The sequence below is a fragment of the Carassius auratus genome, chromosome 38, assembly GCF_003368295.1.
Source record: "Carassius auratus strain Wakin chromosome 38, ASM336829v1, whole genome shotgun sequence".
In the NCBI taxonomy this organism is placed as follows: domain Eukaryota; kingdom Metazoa; phylum Chordata; class Actinopteri; order Cypriniformes; family Cyprinidae; genus Carassius; species Carassius auratus.
The window spans coordinates 6,704,315-6,726,967 of record NC_039280.1 but is presented as its reverse complement, the minus strand read 5'-3'; the positions used below and the strand labels follow the sequence as shown (position 1 = coordinate 6,726,967).

The following is a 22,653-nucleotide window of genomic DNA, read 5'->3' as shown; positions in this document are numbered from 1 at the left end:
AAATTTAATAATATCATTTTTGCATACATTTTCATACAAGTCCATCTGGGAAAAAAAAAAAAATACAGCATATGGTAAAAGGATTCAGGACAGATTTGTTGTGGTTTTTATTTAACAAAAATAAAAATCAACCCCTAGTACACAAAAGTTGAAGATTCATAAATGCATACGGCCTAAATGTAGAAACTGAATATGATATACACTGAGTCAGGATGAAAGTTCTGGAGGTCATTGCTGCAGAGCGTAGCGAGCGCGCAGCGCGTTCTCGTCCAGATGCCCGCGTGCCCGTATGCGTGCACGCGACAGCAGTTTGTCCTGGTGGGCTTCTCCTCCGTCTCCATCAAGGTTTGACAGGGACAGACGGACTGATACGTGAAAGAGAACCGGTCGCCAAGCCTCTTTGTTTATACTTATGAAGATATCGATCGATATTGATCGATAGGGCGGGCGATTGGAGGCGCTGGTTCAGTGCACGCGACCATGGCATCAGATAGTAAGTATCGCGTTGCTTTAAACGATTTTACAAAGCTTTGATTTCTTTCCTGATCTAATGTCTTTATACACACTATCATTATGCTTATTAAACGTCCTTTGTTGATTTTGCGACATGGCTCAGCGATTTATTTTGCCAGCATCATTATAATCATTCATATCATCATCTCAGACGGTTCATGTTCTCTGCTATATATGACATTATAACAACTGACATTTCATCCAAACGGTTATAAACACGCCTGGGGAATTTCAAGCGATGTTTTATATAATCCATGTTCTGGCTATTGCTAGTGTTGCAGTTTATTTCATCACCTGCTGATTGTTATTGCTTTTGAACATAGCTTTAAAAACGTTTATGGTTGGATTTTTTTATTATTTGTAATCATTCTAGTATTAAAGCACACGTTATGGCTTATATGATTTTGATTGTGGTCCTTCCATTACCTTTATTTATATGGATGTTTTTAAATAAATCACTGTCCACCAAACTGATGTCATTACCATAACAGCAGTATAGGGAACAATTTTTTTTTTCCAAAAGATAAAATGGTTCAATTAAACTTTGATGAAATATACAATATATAAAGTATAGATAATAGAACTGAAATTTAGAATTTTTTTTACATTTATGAATGAAATGAATTAAATTTTATTCTTGCAAGTTCAAAGGTAAATAGCTAATTAACAATGCACAAAGAAATACACATCAGTACACTTACACTGAAATCAACTTTAAGTTTGTTCAAAGCCCTTATCTTTAATACAGAAGATGTCATAAATATTTTAACATAAAGCATAGTTTGAAGAAGCCTCATGTTTTGAAATAGATCCATTTGTGTCAGATATCTCCAGCTAACTGAAGAATCGCTGAGACAGATTGTGCAACTGTGTTAATCATAGGCTATAGAAATAAACCTTCAGAAAACATCTTTATTTATGCCCCTCCCTGCTGAAAGTCCTCTATTTTCTGAATCAACTTTGTTTGATATCCAATGGGAAATGTAGAACCAAATACTAAAATAGTCCAATTAATAAATCATTAAAGAGATTTATAATGAATTGTGCTCGTTTATTTTGCATGAAGATCTCGGCTACACATAGGGAGTATTTCACAAGGGTATTTTCTCCAAACTGAAACTTTAATATCAGTATAATTTTATAATAAATCTTTGTTAAACAAGTGCACTCAATAAAACATCAGAAAAAAATGCAGGCTACAGATCTGTCACTGGGGCGGTACCCTTTCTAAAGATACTAATGTGTAGTGTACACTTTAGTTAGCCTAATATGTATTTTTAAGTAGTAATCTCTACCATTTAGGGGTAAAAAGAAAAAGTACAAAGATGTACCTCATAGGGTGCCTGTACCTCTTTGTTCCCTTTGTAACATCTTTGTACCCCTTTTCTGAAAGAGAAGAGCCAATTCTTATAACGAAGGAGCATTTTAACCTGAACTCTGATCATTTTAACCTGAAAAATGTCTGATCAGGAAATGTTTTAATGTATTGTATGTTTTTGTGTTTTGTAATTTTCTACAATGTATACGTTCCAGTGGTCAAAATCTTAAATCTTGTCTGGAAGCCATAAGCTTATAATGCATTGTAAATTTGCGTATGTTTAAGAGGATTACTTTTTTACTTATATATATATATATATATATATATATATATATATATATATATATATATATATTTTTATATATGAGAATACTTTTTGTGCGCAAAAATTCACATTAATGTAATATAAACATTTATTTAATAATTTCTTCTACACACATTCACGACAATACCATGGATCTATGTGACGCTGCTGACAACAGGAGCAAGCATTTTGACTTAAAAAACCTGGATGCTCTGCACATTGTTTGCAAGCAGAGGAATGCATCATTCATTCATTCATTCATTCACTGACATGGAAGAGAAGGAATTGTTGAATAAAATCATTTTTGTTTTCTTTGTGCACAAAGGTATTCTCATAACTTCATAAAATTAACGTTGAAGCACTGATATCCCATATTTTAACGATGTCCTTAGTCCTTACTACCTTTCTGGGCCTTGAACATGTCAGTTGCATTGCTGTCTATGCAGGATTAGAAAGCTATCAGATTTCAGTGGAAATATCATAATTTGTGTGATGTGTGATGAACAGAGATCTTACAGGTTTGGATGACTTGAGGCTAGTTAATGATTTTTGGGTGAAATATCTCAAATGAGACTGTAAAAAACATGAAATAGAGATTTGATCTCCTATATTCCATAATGGTGGAGTTCACTTATAATAAATTGCTTATCTTATTGATTTCTGCTCTATAGTTGGGGGCCTAATAAATATTTTATTGTAATTAAATATTTACCCTACTATTACTATAGGCCTATTGTTTTATAACAAGGATGAGATTGTAACTCTTTTTGCCTGCAAATGATCTAATTATTTGTATTTTTTGCATTGGTTCACTTTTATCTCTGATGCATTAGTTGATTAGTGAACTCTAGATAGCTCAGATGAAAAAATATTACCTATAACCTAATTAGTCTAATAGATTATAGACTAGAGAGACTAGAATCCTGCTTGCATTCCATGCTGTTCTTGGACTAATAATATTCTCAGACAAGAACAAGACCGTTTCTAGGAAATTGCACCATTATATGTGTTCCTGTAGCTCAATTGGTATTGCACCTCGCTATGAAGCACAAGGTTGTGGGTTCGATTCCCCGGGAACACATGATTTGTAAAAATTGATAGCCTGAATGCACTGTAAGTCGCTTTGGATAAAAGCGTCTGTTAAATGCATAAATTAAATTAAATTTTTTAATTTTTAATTTAATATGGTCCGTCATGAAAATTCAGAATCACAAGCCTCTGTTATGAGCTTTTTATTTGTCCTGCAGAGAATGTGCTGGTGTGTTTGAGGTTCATCCAACCCTCCTTTATTTATAGAGTGATTCATTTACCTGTGTCTCGGCTCCCCACCTCTGCCTTTATTAGAGACAGGGTGGTTATGATCTCAGGTGGTGTGTGTTTTAAAGGAGGAGACAGAAAACATTCATCTTTACATGTAAAACCCTTCCTATCTGTATAAACACATTTCTAGATGCTCCAGTGTTAATTGAACAACACAAATCCAGGATACAAAGAATTTCGAATCTTAGTAGTGTCTCAGTGCCCTAATTTTTGACCCATCTGTGATTTAGGCTCTGGAAGTTTTTTAAGGAATTGTGTTTGTACATTATATGTTTGAGAGTGAGCTTCATGGTGCTATTTTGTCATGAATTGGTTTACGGATATGATTTTCCAGAATTGTTCTGGATAAAGAATTTTATAGGCTAGATTTTTTTTTTCATTTCAGCAGTTTCATTACCATTCAGAAATTTGGAGCCGGGAAGATTTTCTAATGCAGTTGAAAGAAGAGACTTATGCTAACCAAGGCTACATTTATTTGATCAAAATACAGTGAAAACGTATTTCAATATAAAACAACTGTTTTATGCTTGAATTTATTTTAAAATTGAATTTATTCCTGTGATGGCAAAGCTGTTTTTTTGTTTGTTTTGACAGTTCAAATACTTAATGAATATTTTTATGAATATATATATTTTTTTAATATTGGACTTTTTGATGAATAGTAAGTTCAGAATAACAGCATTTATGTAAAATACAAAAGTGTAAATATATTGTTGTTGTTTTTTACACCTTTGTTTAATGTGTGCTTGATGAATAAAAAATAAATAAAAAATGTCACCATCAAGGCTTGGTCTGTGAACTGGTGTTCTGAAGCATGTTTTTCTGTCTGTGCAGCATTGTTTACTCAGGGTGACCCACTTCTGTCCAGGAATTTAGATTTTGTGGATAAGATGTAAAAGAGTGTGCCTTAGCGTGTTCAGAGGATAGTGGATTTTGAGAAGCTTTCAGTTTTCAGCTGTCAGGAAGGGTGTTAGTGCCTGACAGGAAGCTTACTGTAAAAATGGAGAAAGACGACATCCTGTACCAATTAACTAATGGCAGGCCTTTAATGTTGGCTTTCAAAATTTGTGGCATTGAAAAGAATCACTTTATTAAAAGCATATCATTTAAAGTTTGACTTAAGAAAAATAATTTTCATTATCCAATCAGCAATTAAATATGGATTGTGTATGTTCATTTGTGTTATGTTGTCTTACATTTTAAAACAATGAAATAAAAACAACAAACATAAAATCGAGCTATTTTTAAACGATTTGCTGTTCCTCAGTCTACGCGGTTAGGCTTTAATATGATGCAGTTCAAACAAATGACCAGTAGATGGAGATGTTTTACCATTTTCAGGCATGGCAAGAAATTTATGGCGTTTTAAAAAACAATGTTTTGTTATTCCTTAGAATTTGTCTTTTTCCATCTCTCCATATTTCTTTTTACGTCTTGTCTAGCAAGCCATAAAGCCACAAGCCATTTTCCATTCACTTTTCTCTGATTCTCAGTTGTCACAGTGGCAGTACCTTGAGGTACAAAAGCTAAATCTTTATACCGTATTTACCCCTAAATGGCACATATTAGTACCTTAAAAATACATGAAGTGTGTATATTAGTAACTTTATAAAAGTTTACCGCCTCAAGGGACCGTTTTGTACCTTCCAACAGTGTTGAGTTAAAACATTTAGCTTGTTTTGGATACTAGTTAGAAATTAATAATGGTATAATGATTTTAGATTATATTTAGAGCTTATATGAACTAAACCCATGGCAACATGAAATCATGTGTGTTTACGTGAACAAAGCCACTCGTCACAGAATGCTTGAGTTGTTTCCAGGGAAACCATCCTGCTCTTGCAGTACAGAAGTCCATGTGGGTGAGTGTGAATGTGTGTTTCTGTGCTTACAAGGTCAGTGTGTTCTTGCTTGCGCATCTAGAAGAGTGCAGAGAGCATGGCCAAGTGTTTGGATATGAAATGTACAGCCTTGTGCAGCAGTGCATCTGTTGAATCTTGAAGGGATGAAAGTTGTAAAAATGTAATCCTGTCAACAATTTTACTCACCCTTATGATGATGATATTTCGAATAAAAATAAAAAATAAAAAAAAACATGAAAGAATATATTCGGCAGAATGTTCATGCTGCTCTTTTCTATGCAATGGAAGTGAGTTGAGGTTTACTCTTAAAAGCATATTTATCTTTCCTTCTGTTTTTCACATTTGTTTGTGTGAGTGGTAGTTGTGTTCATCTCAGTGACAACTGTGACTGTGCAATTGGCTTGTGTGTGTGGGTGCAGATTAGATGGTTCAGCATAATAGTGTTCAGCTTCAGCCTTTCATTCAACACACACATGTAAACACACACTAAGAGGTGCCTGCCCTCTCAGACTCAGTAAAATATTCACTCTTATGCAACTTAATGGTCCATTTTACACTTGAAGTGTTCACTTCAAAGCACCTTTGATGAATATGTGTTGAATGTGAGGCCATGGTTTCTCTGTCTGCTGCAGGGCTGTTTTCCACCAGGCAGAGATCAGTCTTATAGTAGTCAACAAATTCCCTTTTAATGAAAATACATTGCAACTGTGAGCAAAAGGACTAATTGAACTTATATAAACTGGCATCCGCAAATACATTTAGTTGTGAATTCTGTTCTGTTGTAGCACACATGTTTTGAGCAGTGCTGTAATAAATATCATTCAATTAGCATTTGAGATCACTTTTACAACCCTTTTTGTGTAGGAAATCTAGCTTAGGAAGACATCTGTGTTCTTAGACTTCTTTGTATATGTTTTGTTTCATTTTAAAATTCATTATAAAATACATCAGTTATATTAGCAGCAAATGAAGTTGAGAAATAATGGTCAGTGGTACAAACATTTCAATAATTAGTATTCATTAGGGCAGTTTACATATATATATATATATATTATATATATTTTTTATAAAATATATCTAGAGGTTTTATAAAAGTATGTGTAAAAATGTTAAGAGTAAAGCTTCTCTATAATTGTATTATGGCGTCTGCATTCACCTGTGTGTGGGTAAGGTTTACATAAGGTTGTGAGGAGGACCAAATGTTCCCACAAGCATTGTAAACCCTGCCATCAATATGGTGTAGACCAACCAAACGTCTCCGAAAAGGAAATGTCATTATGTCAAGCCTCTGGCTTGCTTAGTTGGGGTCACTTCATCTACAGCGATATCATTGACTTGATTGCAAATTAAAACAGACACTATTTCAACTGAACAGAGATGACATAACTAAATTCAATGATGAACTGCCTTTAACTATCATTTTGCATTATTGAGACACTGTTTTCCAAATGAATGTTGTTCAGTGCTTTGGCGCAATGTATTTTGTTTAAAGCACTATATAAATAAAGGTGATTATTTACTCACACTCATATTGTTCCAACACCTGTATGACTTTCTGTCTTATGTAGAACCTAAAAGAAGATATTTTGAAGAATGTTGATAACCAAACGTTGTTGTTTCCCGTTGACTTCCACTGTATTATTTGTCCATACAATGGAAGTTAATAGGAACCAAAACTATTTGGTTACCAACATTCTTTATAATATTTTATTTTATGTTCAACAGAAGAAAGTCATGTAGGTTTGGAACGACACGAGGTGAGTAAATAATGAAATCATTTTCATGTTTGGATAGACCATCTATTTAAGGGATGGAAAATATAATTAATACAGTATGAAATTGGAACTTCTGTACTTAAATGCTTCTGATCAATGTGTATCTGTGTGTTTGTTCCCTCACCAGTCACTCCCGAGGCGGTGGGCTTCCTGTCAGCCGTGGGCATCTTTGTCATTTTACTGGCCATACTCTTCCTCTTTATCAGTAAGAAGCTGTGTTTCGCTCGTGTCGGAGGTCTGCCATGCCTTGAGCAGTACAGTCGGCGCAAACGAAGAGACCGTGCTGGGATTCACCAGGGACTCGGTGAGTTCATTTTTCAGACAAAACATTTTTCATGACTTTCTTTTGCTCTTTTTTTGTCAAAGGTGTATTTCATTAATAAAATACATTTCTCCTATATTCAAGGTGAATATAATAGCAGTCTGTTTGATAACCATTGGCAGTCCGGGGGAGTTACTGGGATCTAATTATCTGTTTTATGCAATGAACCATGCACAGCTCTGTGTGCTCTGTGGGCTGTCCCAGTCTCTATTAATTCCTGGAAAACACACATACACACACTCACTCACCAATGAGTTAACCCTGCACCTTTGGGTTAGACAGACACACACACACATTACACAGTCAGTATATCAGCTGGGTGTTGGAGGGCGTTCTGCTGTGGTATTTCAAAGCAGCTCCTTTAGTAAACATTCATTCTGTCTGTCCCATGAGATGTCCTGAGTCTACTAGCTAGTCAAACTCCATACTTCAGGTGCTGCAAAACTGGTTTGGATGAAGGTTTGATATATGTAGATAGTTTCTGAGGTGCAGGGGCTCTAAATGATTGTTTTTTGGGGAAGTCTTGCTGGTAAGTGTTTGTTCTAGGGATGCACGCTATATCGGTACCTTATTAGCTATTGGCTGATATTTGAAATTCATTTTAAGTTTAATTTAAATTTAAATTTTTCATATTTTTATGTTTAGATTACCTCTACCATCATCTAACGCTCACTAAAAGTTTATCTTTAGAAACACAGATAATTTAATAACATTGTTAAATGCAATCTTTGACAAATTTTTACTATCTATTTTCATACTGTGTATTATAATGTTGTGATGACTAAATTCACTTGTAGCACTTATAATCAATTAACTTGATTTATTTTTATTTTTATACATTTAATTTCATATTTAAGTAAATATTTTAATATTATCCAGTTATCAGTTGAAGCCGTTTCCGCCACTGAATAAAAAAAGGTAATTGCGGATCCAGGACTGTTTATCTGACAATTCTGACTTTTATTTTCAGAGTTCAGAATTGCATGATACAAACTTGTAATTGACACTTTTTTTCTCAGAGTTTTGATATATAAACTCACAATTGTGAGAACTAAATCAGAATTGTGAGATATAAACTCACAATTGTGACTTTAATTCTCAGAATTGTGAGTTTACTGTATGTATCTCCATTCTGACTTTATAAGATGCAATTGTGAGTTATTAAGTCAGAATTGTGCGATATAAACTATCATTCTGAGATAGCTGTCTTTTTTCCCCCTCAGAACTGGTCTTTATAACTCACAATTGGCAGTTTATTTCTAATATTCCTGAGAAAAAATTTCAGAATTGCGCTTCATTACTTTATTTCTCACAGTTTTGAGTACATATTACACAATTTTGAGAAAAAAAGTCAGAATTATGAGATATAAACTCCCAAATGTGAGAAAAAAGGTCAGAATTGTGAGATAAATAGTCACAATAACCTTTTCTTTTTTTTTTGGTTCTGTGGCGGAAACAGGCTTCCATATATATTGGCCATTAAAAAAATTGAATAAACATTTTTTTTTTTACATTTATTTATTTATTTATTTTTTGGACCATTTAAAACAGTTTAAACCGTATTATTAGAACAGTTTTCATCAGATAGCTAAAGGCAGTTTTGTTTGATGTCTGTCTGCTCTACAAATTGTGGTAGTTAGTTGCACTATAGAAGTAAATATATGTACTGTATTAGTTCTGTTGATTTTGTTTTTAAAACAGTAACAACATGAGGGAATTCACTGGGTCTTCTGTGCATCTGAAAATAGACCTTCTTTTGAGCTGTTGTCCAAAGTGTTGAGAAACCCATTTTGAAATCTGATGGAATGGCAGACGTTCCTCAGGCAGGTATTCCAGCCTTCTCTTCATGGCTCGCTCAGATTTCAGATGCTTTCTCCAGTGGCTTCCGCCACCTCGGCCAAACCGGAGCTGTTGACTCTGAGGTCTCAGTGACGGATGAGAGTTCAGAGGTGGAGCAGAACTTGAGGGTTGTTCATGGATCTGGAGTGGATCCACAGGAGAAGCTGGTGCTGCGAGGTCAGGGCAGCAGGTTTGATTATGCCTTCTCTGCCGAACGTCTGACTCCCATCAGTGAAGAGACAGACGAGCTGGAGAGCAGAAGGAGTCTGCTGGCTTCACGCTGCTCTCATGCTGGTAAGATGTGGGTTAGAAGTTGGCTTGGTTCATCTTCTTGGTCTGTTTTTGTTGAGACTGCTGTTCATTTGTTTAGTTTAAACATCACAGGTGCTTCTGTTCTTGTAAACTGGTTACATGTTTGCTGTGTAAGATTTGGTTACCTGTTGTTGACTGGTAGCTTCATAATTTTAGTGTTTGTTAGAGTCTTAAATTAGTTTTTCCTCCTTGCTACAGTAAGTTTTGGATTGTTCAGTCCACATAATTTTTAATGTGACAATTAATCACTTAAATGTACAAGGCTTCCAGTGTCAGATGATTATTCCATTTAAGCTTTACCAAAACAGATTGTTATGCTGCTTAATATTGCAACCTGGTATGTGTTATCTTATTATTATTATTATTAGTTATCATAATAATCATATGTACACTGGCTTCTAGCACAGCTAGCTTTACTGTTTACTGTACTCTATTATTCTTCTAATTGTTTGTCTATAGTGGCTGATGAATTAGAAGTCTTGTACATTCGGTTTAGCTTATGCTTTCAGATATCTTTTTTGTTGATTATTCATATAAAATTTTCATTGTTTGCAAAAGTTTATGAGAAATTATATTGCTTGGAAAGAGACTAAATACAGACACACAGTCAGTCATAACCAGGGTTTAAGACACAGCCTCAGGCGTGTGTGTGTGTTTCATCTTTCTGGATATTTAATATATTCAGTAAACTGAGAACGCCCTTTCAAAACAAACAGGAGAGTCATTAAATTTACACATGAATACCCTGTACACACATATACACATATCAAATACACATGCCATGTTCACTCCCACACACACGATCACACAAACACAAAAAATTCAATCATACATAGTCAATAAACACCAAATATGATACTTTTAATGTGCTTGTTTAAGGAATATTTCACTCTAAAATGAAAATTCTGTCATGAAATTTCTGACACTGACCCTTAGCTTGTTTATGAGTTTTTCTCTTTTGTGGAACATGAAAAAAAAAAACATTTGAAGGAGTGTTGGGAACCAAACAATTGTTGGTCCCCATTGACTTCCATAGTATAGAAAATATACCTATGAAAGTCAATTGACCAGCAAATATTCTTCACAATATCTCTTGTGTTTAACAGAATAATGAAATTCATACAGGTCAGGAACAGCTTGAGGGCGAGTAAATGATGACAGGATTTTAATTTTGGGTGAACTATCCCTTTAAGATCTTGGACATTATAAATATATATATGTGTGTTTTTTGTCTTATCCTGAATTATAATGGTACCCCATAATAGTGTTTATATTCTGACTATTTTAGTCAGGTTGGGGTCGGCAACGCTGCAGAGTCTCACTGTACCTGCGTGACTTGCTATAGATGTAAACAGAGAGAAGTAGCTCCGGCTACAATGTTCTTGTTCTGCCAGACGTGAGCGCCAAAAGTTACCGACTGCAGCTTTAATCTTTTGAACATAATTTTATTGCAATATATAAACATACTGTTCTTTGTTAATTCATATTTATTCATAATACATTATGTTTTTATTAAAATAGTTAAAATAATTATTTCTGTTTTTAGAAATATATTTCTAAACTATTTTATTTTGTACAGAATCAGAGAGGTAAAATTGGTTTAATATATGTTTTATACAAAATATCCATGAGTTGGACTCTACAAGGACATTGTTTTGAAGAGTTATTTGCTGCAGTTATTTATGAGCTGTTCTGTTTGGAATGGCACAGCTGCTATGATTGTTCTTCTTTCAGATTCAATGCGTAGGTATCATTTATGTCATGTTGAACGCACTCGGTGCGTACCGAGGAAAAGCACTTCAGTGTGAGGGATTGGTAACTATGGCAACCTCCTATGCTGCTCCTTACATAGCCACTTGGCCTAATTTGATGTGTGTGTGTGTGTGTGTGTGTGTGTGTGTATGTGATTGAATTATGTGGTGAAATGCAGTGCAATGAATGGAAGTACAACTTAATGAATAAGAGAGAAAAAAGAGACCCAAAGACACTAATTGGCCACCCTCTTATGGTTAGGTGCATATGGTAGACATGCCTTTCTACAAACACTCTACATTACCTTTAAAAATACCAACATGTCTGAGTCACCTACCAACAACATTGTCTTTCTATCTCACTTTATGAGGGGAAAAAACAATTCATTGTGGTCAGAGCGCCCTGCATCAGTACGAAGTGAATGTTTTTCAGTTTTTTTGGTCTTATATTTTAATGGTGCTTGCTAAGGTGGTTACCACTATTAATACTGCATAAACATTTGGGACCATTAAGAAAATATAAATATGACAAGCTATGCAATATTGTGTTCATAACTGCATTCGATTCATCTGTGATTATGAACGTGTTATTGCGTAGCTTGTCAGCAAACTACGGCTCTGTCTGTTAAGTGCCGCTCCATTTGAAAGCAGCTGATGGACATTTACCGCTAATAGCAGAACCGGCTTTACTAACGAGACACGCATGACAATCGCATGCGATTAGTCCTGCAGCCCTAATATATATATATAGTGAGAGTAAAAAACATTCATAATGTTAGAAAAGATTTAGATTTAAAAATAAATACGCTGTTCTTTTGAATCTTTTTGAATCCTGAAAAAAAGTATAAACAGGAATAAATTACATTTAAAATATTTATTTGAAAAGAAATCAGTTATTGTACGGGGCACCAATTGTGCTCCTTTTTTCAAGATGTAATATAAGTCTCAGGTTTCCCCAGAATGTGTCTGTGAAATTTCAACTTAAAGTACCCCACAGATCATTTGTTATATCATTCTGAAAATGCCTATTTTGAGTGGAAGCAGAAACACACTGTTTTCATGTATGAATCTTTAAATGCAAATGAGCTGCTGCTGCTCCCCGCCCCCTTCTCCAGAATAGGGCTGAGCCTTTACAGCTCCTACCTCAAATCTGCTAAAAAAAAATCTGCTTGGTTTTGGTTATCATGTCTATCGTGCTGAAATCATGTGTTTTAAAGCCATGTAAGTTATCATTTCTGATATAAGGTTTTTGAGTGCACACATCCGATGCTCACGCACAAAAAGCATCTGTAACTCACTCGGCATGTGAGTACTTACTAAACTAAGTTCTCTTTCATGTCTTATTTTCATGAACTTTCAAATACACGTTTATGTGAAAAACACACATAGGTTACAAAAACACAGTCAGTTATGTCTGTGAAGGTAAACATCTGAGAAATAAATCGCTTGTTTATATTATATCTGTGTAAGTGACAGCAGCATAACATACAGTCCTACTGCTGTTTACATTGTTAATATGACCCAAAAAATAAATTAAAAGCAGAAAATCACTCACTACTGAGGAATGAATAATGCCTATAGCTTTAATAAGAATACATTTCTTACTTAAATGCTGCCATTATGGCAAGAATTTCGATAGAGTTGCATTGAATAAGGTTCTAGAGCCATTTCTAGGGGATCAGAATGTCTTACTCTATTGACTTAAGCTAGTTAACAACAACCTAGCATCCACCTAGTTTGGGAATTGTAGTGGCCCAGTAATTACCCAGAACACCATAGCAACCACATAGCAATGCCTTGGAATTATGGCTGGTAGGCCTGTACTGGTCTATATTCGTTCATGTAGTCTGCATTTATCTTTATTGTAACTTTTTTTTGTCTGTCTCTTTTTTTGTCCATCTGTGTGTGTGTGTAGTGAATACTTATGGTGATGATGGAGAGATTTCCAGCTCATCAGACAGTGATGATGAGTTAGCAAAGCAGTTTGAGATCTCAGTTTCCCGCTCACAAAGCTTCCGGTTGGGTGTCACGGAGCTCAACACCCAGAATGCACCAGGGAAACATCACAAATTTAAACGGCTGCCGTCTGACCAGGAAGAAGGAAGCACGGAGCCATCTGACTGTGAAGGTACGCACCCACATTCTCCTATTCACTCAGACATTTGTTTATAAATATGTATAGCATAGCTATGATTTCCCAATATACATGACAGCCACATATATGTCAACCACACTGAATATTTCACTATGCTTTGAGACGGCTCTTTGCTGATTAATAGAGCACAGAGCCATGGTTTATAAAGAAGGACATTCATTCATTAAGGTCATTCAGCTATTTCAAAAGCATTTCTACTTGAGGATACGTGTGTTTGTTTTCAGTGTGTGAGTGTGGGTGATTGTGAATAAAAAATGCCTTTTATTATGTCATCAGAATAACAAATAAATTAGCCATTAAAAAAATACATTGGCTTTTTTTAACATAAAAAAAAAAATATATATATATATATATATCTAAAATAAAAAAATCTAAAATAAAAACTAAAAAAATTAAAAATATGAATAATATAAATCTAAAATAAAAACTAAAAAAATTAAAAATATTAATAATATAATATAAATGTAAATAACACTAAAATATCACTGTGGTAAGCCAAAAATAAAGTTTGATGGAAAGATACTGTGCTGGCTAGTGGTTTGTGGAATACATTGTTCTCCATTTACAAGTCCTTTTTTTTTATATAGGAATGAAATTTAACAAATGAGGTGTCTTTAATATTACTCCTCTAATTCTCCTCTAAGAGAGCAATAAGATTACATGGAGAACAAATGGAGACTTTTGCTGAGATTGATTCTGTTTTGAGAGTTTTAAGACCCAAAATAAAAATATAATATAATATAAATATAATATTCAGGATAAAGGTTAAAGCTAACCTATGTTTCAGAAGATGCATTATAAATCCAAACACCTTTTATAAATATGTATAAATGTGCCGCCAGTCATGGCAGTGTTAATTCCCCTAATGCTCGGTCAACATCCCTCATCTCTACAATGCAATTAAACATCTCTCAACTAAAACAGCTTCCTCTTGGTTGCTTTTGTCCACGGAATACTTGCTGTATGGAGCTGTATTTCTCAGAATGTTCATCACAGCATCAGTTGCCATGGAAAAGCGTCTTTCCAGTCGCCATGGTAACAGAGTAACCGGCCCTGTCTACAGTTAATTGGTTGCTGCTGCTGAGTAGAACAGTTTGTACCCTAAACGAGATTTAATTCAGTGAAATTCACAGAGTCACGAGTCACAAGTCACGTAGGACAAGCACTTAAAGCCGTAAATGACTATCATTATCATCTGCTCCAGAGAGCCTGATTGGTCAAAGAATCCTGTCCTGCAATTATGATCACTGTCAGAGTGTCAATAAAATTTCATTTGCTAAACGCTTAGGGAAAGTGTGGGTGAGACAGCTGTTAATTGTGTCTTTACTTCTTTATTTAAAATCTACTAGACTACTAATGTAGTCGTCTGTTTATTTGAATTAAAATGTACAAAAGAGCTCTCTTTAGTATCTCAGTTGTTTCTCCTATAACACAACGTCTCAAACTGTGCTCAGTTTTGTCAAGAAGTCTACAATAAATCTCTTTCAGTTTGAGCTCAAATAATAAAGACTAAATTGTCTGAATGATCTAAATTAGTTTTATAGCTCTTTACTCTTTAAATAGAAATGAAATATATTAACAATGTGTTTATGGTAAAATTTTGCAATAAGGTTTCATTTGCTCTAGGGATCTACACTATTGCCTCTGTGGAAATTATGAACAAATTTGTAATTTTGGTTAGTTTTGAGCAAAAACGTATTTTTTAGAACTAATAAACATTATTAAAGTTATTATTATTATATTTTTACATTGAAATCTTTAGAAATCACTAAAATAAATATCTGCTGCTATTGAAACCTTAAAATTTTATTTGTGGATTTAATATTAATGATGGTCTAACGCAGAAAACTGTAAAACCTTTGTAATAAAGTGTTAAAATTTTTATTTTTGGAGAAACATCTGAGACCAAGCAGTTTTCTGACCAACACATTAGTTCAGCCATATGAAGTAATTCAGTCTCGTTCTTTCCATGTAGAAGCTGAAAGAAACAGTGTGCAGAGTTTTGAAGATCCCCTGTCATCCAGGCGACGTGTGAGGTCTAAGCCGAGAGACCCGTTATCACAGAGTCCCCTTCCTGAGGGCCGGACCTTCACAGACCCCCTCTCTCTGATGGCGGAGCAGATCTCTTTGGGCTCCCAGGACACAGGGGACGGTCTGGAGGCTCTACCCAGGGACGAGGGCAGTCGCCTGAGCAGTGTTGGACGGCAAAACCCACAGAGGAGTCTGGCAGTCGACAATCATGGATATGACAACAGTGAGGCTACGGATAGTATCTCCACATGGAGCTCTGAGGTGTGTGTGCTCGAGTTCAACAGAGTCAGATCTTTTCTTATCACTTCTACATAGACAACCTTTTAAAAGTTTGTGGTCAGTAAGATTTGTCTTTTTAAAAAATAATACTTTTATTCAGCAAGGATGATGTATGATGTTACAACAGATTTCTGTTTCAAATAATTTTCTTTTTGAACTTTTGAACTGTTCTTCAAATAATTCTGAAACGTAATTTTTTTTCAAAATTGATAACAAGAAATGTTTTTCAGCAAAAAATTAGCATATTATAACGATTTCTTAAGGATCGTGTGACTGGAGTAATGACTGCTGCATTTTAAAATATATTAAAACAGGAAAAAAATGTTTTAAATTGTAATAATATTTAACAGTATTGAGGTTTTTAGTAGATTTTTGATCATGCAAATGCAGCCTTGGTAAATACAAAAGGCTTTTAATCAAAATGTATAACAAAAATGTGTATGAATTTAATAAGATAGAATCTGAATTTGAATTTATAAAAATTGTATCAAATATTTTCTGTTGAGTATTATTACTGTTGTGTTACACCTTATTTAAATTTTTCTGTTCATAATTATGATTTAAATATTTCCACCTCTCCACGAGTGTTATGAGAACTAAATTCTAATGAATATTCATGAGTCGTCTGTGCTCTGTGGTACTCATAGCTGTTGCTAATGGAAACACTTTATTATTATGTATTAGTTTTTCACAGTAAAATCTTCCTCATCCATTGTTAGAGGTGTGCGAGGCTGTGTGTGAAAGTGTGTTAGATCTGTATGTTTACATTTGCATTGAGCATGTTTGTGTTTACATATGCAAATAAGCTTTTCCTCTCTCTAACAGCATGAACAATCTCCATCCCACCCTTTGAGTGCTTCCCCTCGTGGACATATCTCAAAATGTGGTGATCTCATAATTGCCCTCGACTACCGGGCTGAAACCCACAGGCTCCTGGTCACGGTGATAATGGCCCAAGGTATTCCAGACAAGGCACGGAGTGGCATGGACTCCTGGCAGGTGCATGTGGTGCTGTTACCTGGTAAACGACAGCGGCACAAGACGGCCGTACAGAAAGGCTCCATGCCTAGGTTTGAGGAGACATTCCGGTTCTCACATCTAGAGCCGGGGGATCTGGGTTCCTCTGCGCTGCGGTTCCGCCTGTATGCGCTGGGGAAGATGAACAGGGAGAGGATGATGGGGGAGGCCATGTACAAGCTGAGCAGGCTGAAACACACAGGACGCTTCCAGATCACACTGGTCCTGGAGCCACGTAGTAATCTCAAGGTGTGTGTGTGTACCTGCTTTGATAGTATTCTTTTTTTATTTATTTTTTGTGGTTTTTGGCTCAACAGAAAAGATTTTTCAATTGGGCCAGTAGTTCATTTTTTTTTTTTTGCCCCACTACAAAAATGAATGAATAAATAAAAATCTTTAAAAATTTTATATATATATATATTTTTTTTTAACAATGTATTTGTATATGTACCAGAAATAAAAAAAATATATATTTATATTGAATTATAATCTATACATATTAGATTTAGATATTAGATTTAGGCGTGAATTCTTTTTTCCAAAGTAAATTGTAGGCAAACATTTTTTTTTATTTTTTTAAGCTTATCCTGTCCTTATGATTAAAGACTGAAGGGGACAGATACATTTATTTAATATACAGATACATTTGGATAGAGATTTTTATGTGCAAACTACTTCTGAAATGCTTTTTATGGATTTTTTACTTTACAATCTCAACAAATTGTCTAAAAACTCATTAGAATATAAATTGCTGGAACTTCTCGGACGGTACCATCGTATTTTTACACAATGATTCTTTTGTATGTTTGTAAAGTTGTAAATATGTGAATCTGGACCCACAGAACACATTTTTTTCAAATTGAGATTTGTGCATAATCTGAAAGCTGAACAAATAAGCTTCCCATTGATGTATGGTTTGTTATGATGGGACAATATTTGGCCGAAATACAACTATTTGAAAATCTGGAATCTGAGGGGGGGGATATCTAAATATTGAGAATATCAATATTTGTCGCATTTAATGTTTAAATCTGTCCATATGAAGTTCTTAGCAATGCATATTACTAATCAACAATTTAGTTTTGCTATGTTTACACTAGGGAATGTTCAAAATATCTTGATGGAACATGATCTTTACTTAATATCCTAATGATTTTTGGCATGAAAGAAATATTTATCATTTTGACCCATGCAATGTATTGTTGGTTATTGCTACAAATATACCCGTGCTACTTTAGACTGGTTTTGTGGTTGAGGGTCCCATATGTACAAGGCATTACATTTTTAAAAGGTATGTTGAAAATAAATTGGTGTAGGATTTACTCAGAAACAATTTAAATGCCAAACTAGTTTTCTACATAATAATTACAAATAAATACAAACTAGCATAATGGAATAGTTCAGTGTTCATATGTTGAAAAGCTATGTAAAACTACACTTTATGTACAAACACCAACTAATTAGGTTGGCATCTCCCTCCCTCCCTGCAGACAGTAGACTCCCAGGTGTCTTTCAGCGCTCAGAGTGACAGTGCTTCCTCCAGTCATTCTGTGTCTCACGGTGGAAACCCAGAACTACTGCTGGGTTTATCATATAACGCCACCACAGGACGACTGTCTGTAGAGATCATTAAAGGCAGCCACTTCCGTAACTTCTCTCTCAACAGACCTCCAGGTAAACACACCATCCCACTCGCAATAACAGAGGCTCAGAAACACATTCACAGGCATCATTAGACCATCAGGAGTGACTCTTGAGCAAATAACCTTTGTTAAAGCCGCCTGATATTGATTCCGAGGAAATGTACTGCAATAAATCGTTTCTACACGAACAAGCTGCTAGAACACACATTTGTACAGGCGCATTTTGAATGTGTCATCCTCACACATTGTGTTGTGGGTCAAACGTTCATGCTGTTCGTATGACTATTAATCTGTCACAGTCACTCACAATGATGCTTCTCGGTGAATGGAGTTACAGGGCATTTAATCGATCACAGAGCCACAGATCTTTTTCCCACACCTCTCTCTTTAAGTCGATGAGTCACTGCTGAAGAAAACCATGCATACATACACAAACATATACTGTGATATAATGCTGTGTCACAGATATGTGCCTACTTTAAAAATAAAAAACGTTGTTACTGTACTTATCTACTCTACCATTTGGATCACCCAAAAATGGAAATTTTCTGAACATTTACTCACCCTCAGGCCATTCAAGATGTATATGAGATTGTTTCTTCATTGAAACCAATTTGGAGAAATTTAGCACTACAACTCTTGCTCACAAATGGATCCTCTGCAGTGAATGGGTGCCGTCACAATAAGAGTCCAAAACAGCTAATAAAAACATCCACACAATTCCACTTCAAGCCATTGCTTCTGGTTAAAATATAATTGTTCTGTCCTTTATATTGCTTTCTTCAGTGAAAGGGTGTTTTTGTCTGAATTAGGAGAGAAATATGCACGGATAAAGCATCATTTAAAACAGTTCTAAACAAATATGTTGGTGGACTTTGATGTGAGAGGACAATAAGACATGTACTTTTTCACTGTAGGAAGCATTATTATGGATAATTGACTCGCATTTTAGCCAGAAGTGACACACTATGATTATAACAAAAGTTAAAACGCCATGATAAACTTGTTTCTTATAAACACACAGCTTTTCAAAAGATATTAATTGATGTACTGGAGTTGTGTGGATTATTTGTGGATTAATGTGATGTTTTTATCAGCTGTTTGAAGTCTCATTCTGACGGCACCCATTCACTGAAGAGGATCCATTGATAAGCAAGTGATGTAATGCTAAATTTCTCCAAATCTGTTCAGATGAGAAAAAAACTCATCTAGATCTGGTCCAATGCTGATGAAACATTTCTTATTGTTATCAATGTTGAAAACAGTTGTGCTGCTTAATGTAAAGCAAATTCAAATGTTAGTATTATCCAAAAACAAAAAGATTTGATCACCTGGAGAAGATGGAATATAACATAAAAGGTTTATGTTCAAGATAATTAAGTAAGTATATTGAGGTGTGATTTAGTGATGTGTTTCTCTTTCAGATACATTTGGTAAGCTCGCTCTGTTAAACTCCATGGGACAGGAGATATCCCGCTGTAAGACGTCCATCCGACGCAGTCAGCCGAATCCTGTCTTCAAGGAGACATTTGTCTTCCAGGTCGCACTGTTCCAACTGTCAGACGTCACATTAATGGTCTCCATTTACAATCGGCGGAACATGAAGCGCAAGGAGATGATTGGCTGGGTGGCTCTGGGCCAGAACAGCAGCGGCGAGGAGGAACTTCTTCACTGGCAGGACATGAAGGAGAGCGGAAATCAGCAAGTCTGCCGCTGGCACACACTACTAGAAGCTTAGAGGGGAGAGAGATAGAAGTCTAATCACTCAAACCTACTGCGTTCAGCTGGATTTTCCTTTGGGAAGGAGGTGAAAGCCAACACCAAAAATACCCACAAAACCCGGAATGAACAAGCACTTTTAACAGTATCAAACAAAGATATGGCATGTAAATTTTGGAAGCGCATCCAAACACAAAGAAACCCCCACACATCGCTTTCCTTCTCCCTGAGAGTACTTGATACAGCCTCTTATCTGGTAACCAGGAAATGACTTCATGGTGTAATATACAGACTACTCTCTTCAACTCCAGCAGCAACCAATCAAAACGCATTATAGCCCGAGCCACGGTGATTGTCGCCTAGCGATTTCATGAATGGAGGATTGATTTGAAATGATTAAATGCCTTTCTTCAGATCATTTTAAGCTAGAACGCCAGAACCAGTTTTAGTGGGACCAAATGTTTGAGTAGAAAACTGTTAGCTGAACACGTGCACTTTCATTCATGCTCTCCTTTTTACTTTTTTTTTTACATTTCACATCAATATATGTAATATACATATTTTGATGTAAAATGTCAAGTAACAAAACTGTAATATAAAGTCACAGACTCATGTTATGATAAAAGTTGTTAAAAGGAGTGCACAAGTTATCTCTATTCATATCAGAAAAAGAGATATCAGCAAATGTCTTTAAGGCGTAGTTCACCCAAAGAGGACATTTCTATTATTATTTACTCACCCTTATAAAGTTCCATTTTGAATGCTTTTCATTCAACCATGAAACGCAAAAGTTTTGAACTCTTTTTAGTAATTTCACTGAATGAGGACTGGTGCTGGTCAGGATTTAAAGGAGACCTGTTATTTCCCTTATTGCAATATGTAATATAAGTCTCAGGACACCCCAGAATTTGTCTGTGAAGTTTTAGCTCAAAATACACCACAGATAATGTATAATATAATTTTGAAAAAGCCTTTTTTGATTGGAAGCAGAATCACACTGTAGTGGATGTCTCATTAAATGCAAATGAGCTGCTGCTCCCTACCCCCTTATCCAAAATTGGGCTGTTTACAGCTCATTCCTCAGATATTCTGCTTGGTTTTTATTATCTTGTCTATCACGCTGAAATCATGTGTTTTAAACCATATCAGTTTGAACTTCTGATATACGGTTTACTAAGTGTACATATCTGAAGCACGCTCACAGAAAGTTTCTGTCACATGGCATGTGAGTACGAAACCAAGTTATTTTTCATGTCTTATTGCGCTTAAACTGTCAAATAAACACAGGTTTATGTGAATAACACGAGTTACGAAAACAGTCGGTTATGTCTGTAAAGGTAAACAGCTAGGAAAGAAATCGCATGTTTATATTAGATCTGTGTGTCAGAACAGTTAGCATGCTTTGCTCAAACTTTCGCCATGTGTCACTTGCAAAAACACATAGGTGGTGCTTTGGGTGGAAACGTGCAGATTAAGGGTGGTAATTGTATAATGAAATCCACTTTCTATGTCAGAGGGGGAGTAAAATCTGACATGCTCGTTTTGTCACAAGCTTTACCAGAAAACATGAAAAATAACAACTTAGTAAAAATGTTTGGTAGGCCTTGGGTAGAAGCACCAGGGACAGCGATTTTCATTGGTATACTGTATCACCTTTAAAAAGACTAATGTTATTATTCATTGAACATTTTGGCATCCATGTTTGATCTACCATGCATGAATCCTTTCAATCGATTTAGTTCAGTGATACAGTTCAAAAAATGGTGTGAATGATTTATTTGAAGAGAAAGATCTGTTTCTGAAATTCATGTGAATCAGTTACTCAAAGATCTGATCATAAATCCCCTAGCAGACCACTGGAGATTATCACTGAATGCTTTTCAGCATGTTCCTCTCACAGAGCTTGAGATTGCTTTGAGTATAGTGCCCCAAGTCTTATGCACTATTTTTATGATTCTTGTGAATCCATTTTGAAGCTTGAAAGCTCCAGTCCCCATTCATTGTAATTGCTTGGAAAGAGACCAATTCTACTTAGCAAAAATTGTCTACTCAGAGCACAGACACTTACGCATGTCCAAGAAGATCTTCAGACAATCTTAACACTGTCCTTATGACATTAAAACCCAAACTCTTTTGTAATGCATGCCTGTAATGCTTTATACATATATATATATATAAAGTGCCTGATCTGGTCAAACCTGTATGGATTTTTATTTATAGCCAGTGATATTTGAGATTAGCATGGAAAACTCTGGAACATTACAGATGCATGGACCACAGTGTTTTAAAAATCAATAGTGCCTGTTTTGCATGCATTCAAATACAACATGGTTTTTGGAGATAAATGCATATATTTTTGTCCATCATTAAAGACATCCGTAATACACTACTTTTGCTGACAATGTGATTTTTTTATGATTCAGAATAGCAATACATTTTTATATTGTTACACTGATAATGCATTGATCTTAGTGTACCACAACTGTGAAAATA

General features: G+C 35.2%; 1 protein-coding gene across 1 annotated transcript; it reads left to right on the top strand.

Annotated features, from left to right (window-relative positions):
- Nucleotides 1-225: 225 nt before the first annotated feature.
- syt16 (synaptotagmin XVI) lies at nucleotides 226-22,549 on the top strand. Its single transcript, XM_026223712.1, has 7 exons — nucleotides 226-493; nucleotides 7,220-7,396; nucleotides 13,232-13,444; nucleotides 15,447-15,763; nucleotides 16,607-17,047; nucleotides 18,289-18,472; nucleotides 19,866-22,549. The coding sequence occupies exons 1-7, from the start codon at nucleotides 481-483 to the stop codon at nucleotides 20,177-20,179; spliced, it is 1,659 nt and encodes a 552-aa protein (XP_026079497.1). The 5' UTR covers nucleotides 226-480; the 3' UTR covers nucleotides 20,180-22,549.
- The last annotated feature ends 104 nt before the right edge of the window (nucleotides 22,550-22,653 follow it).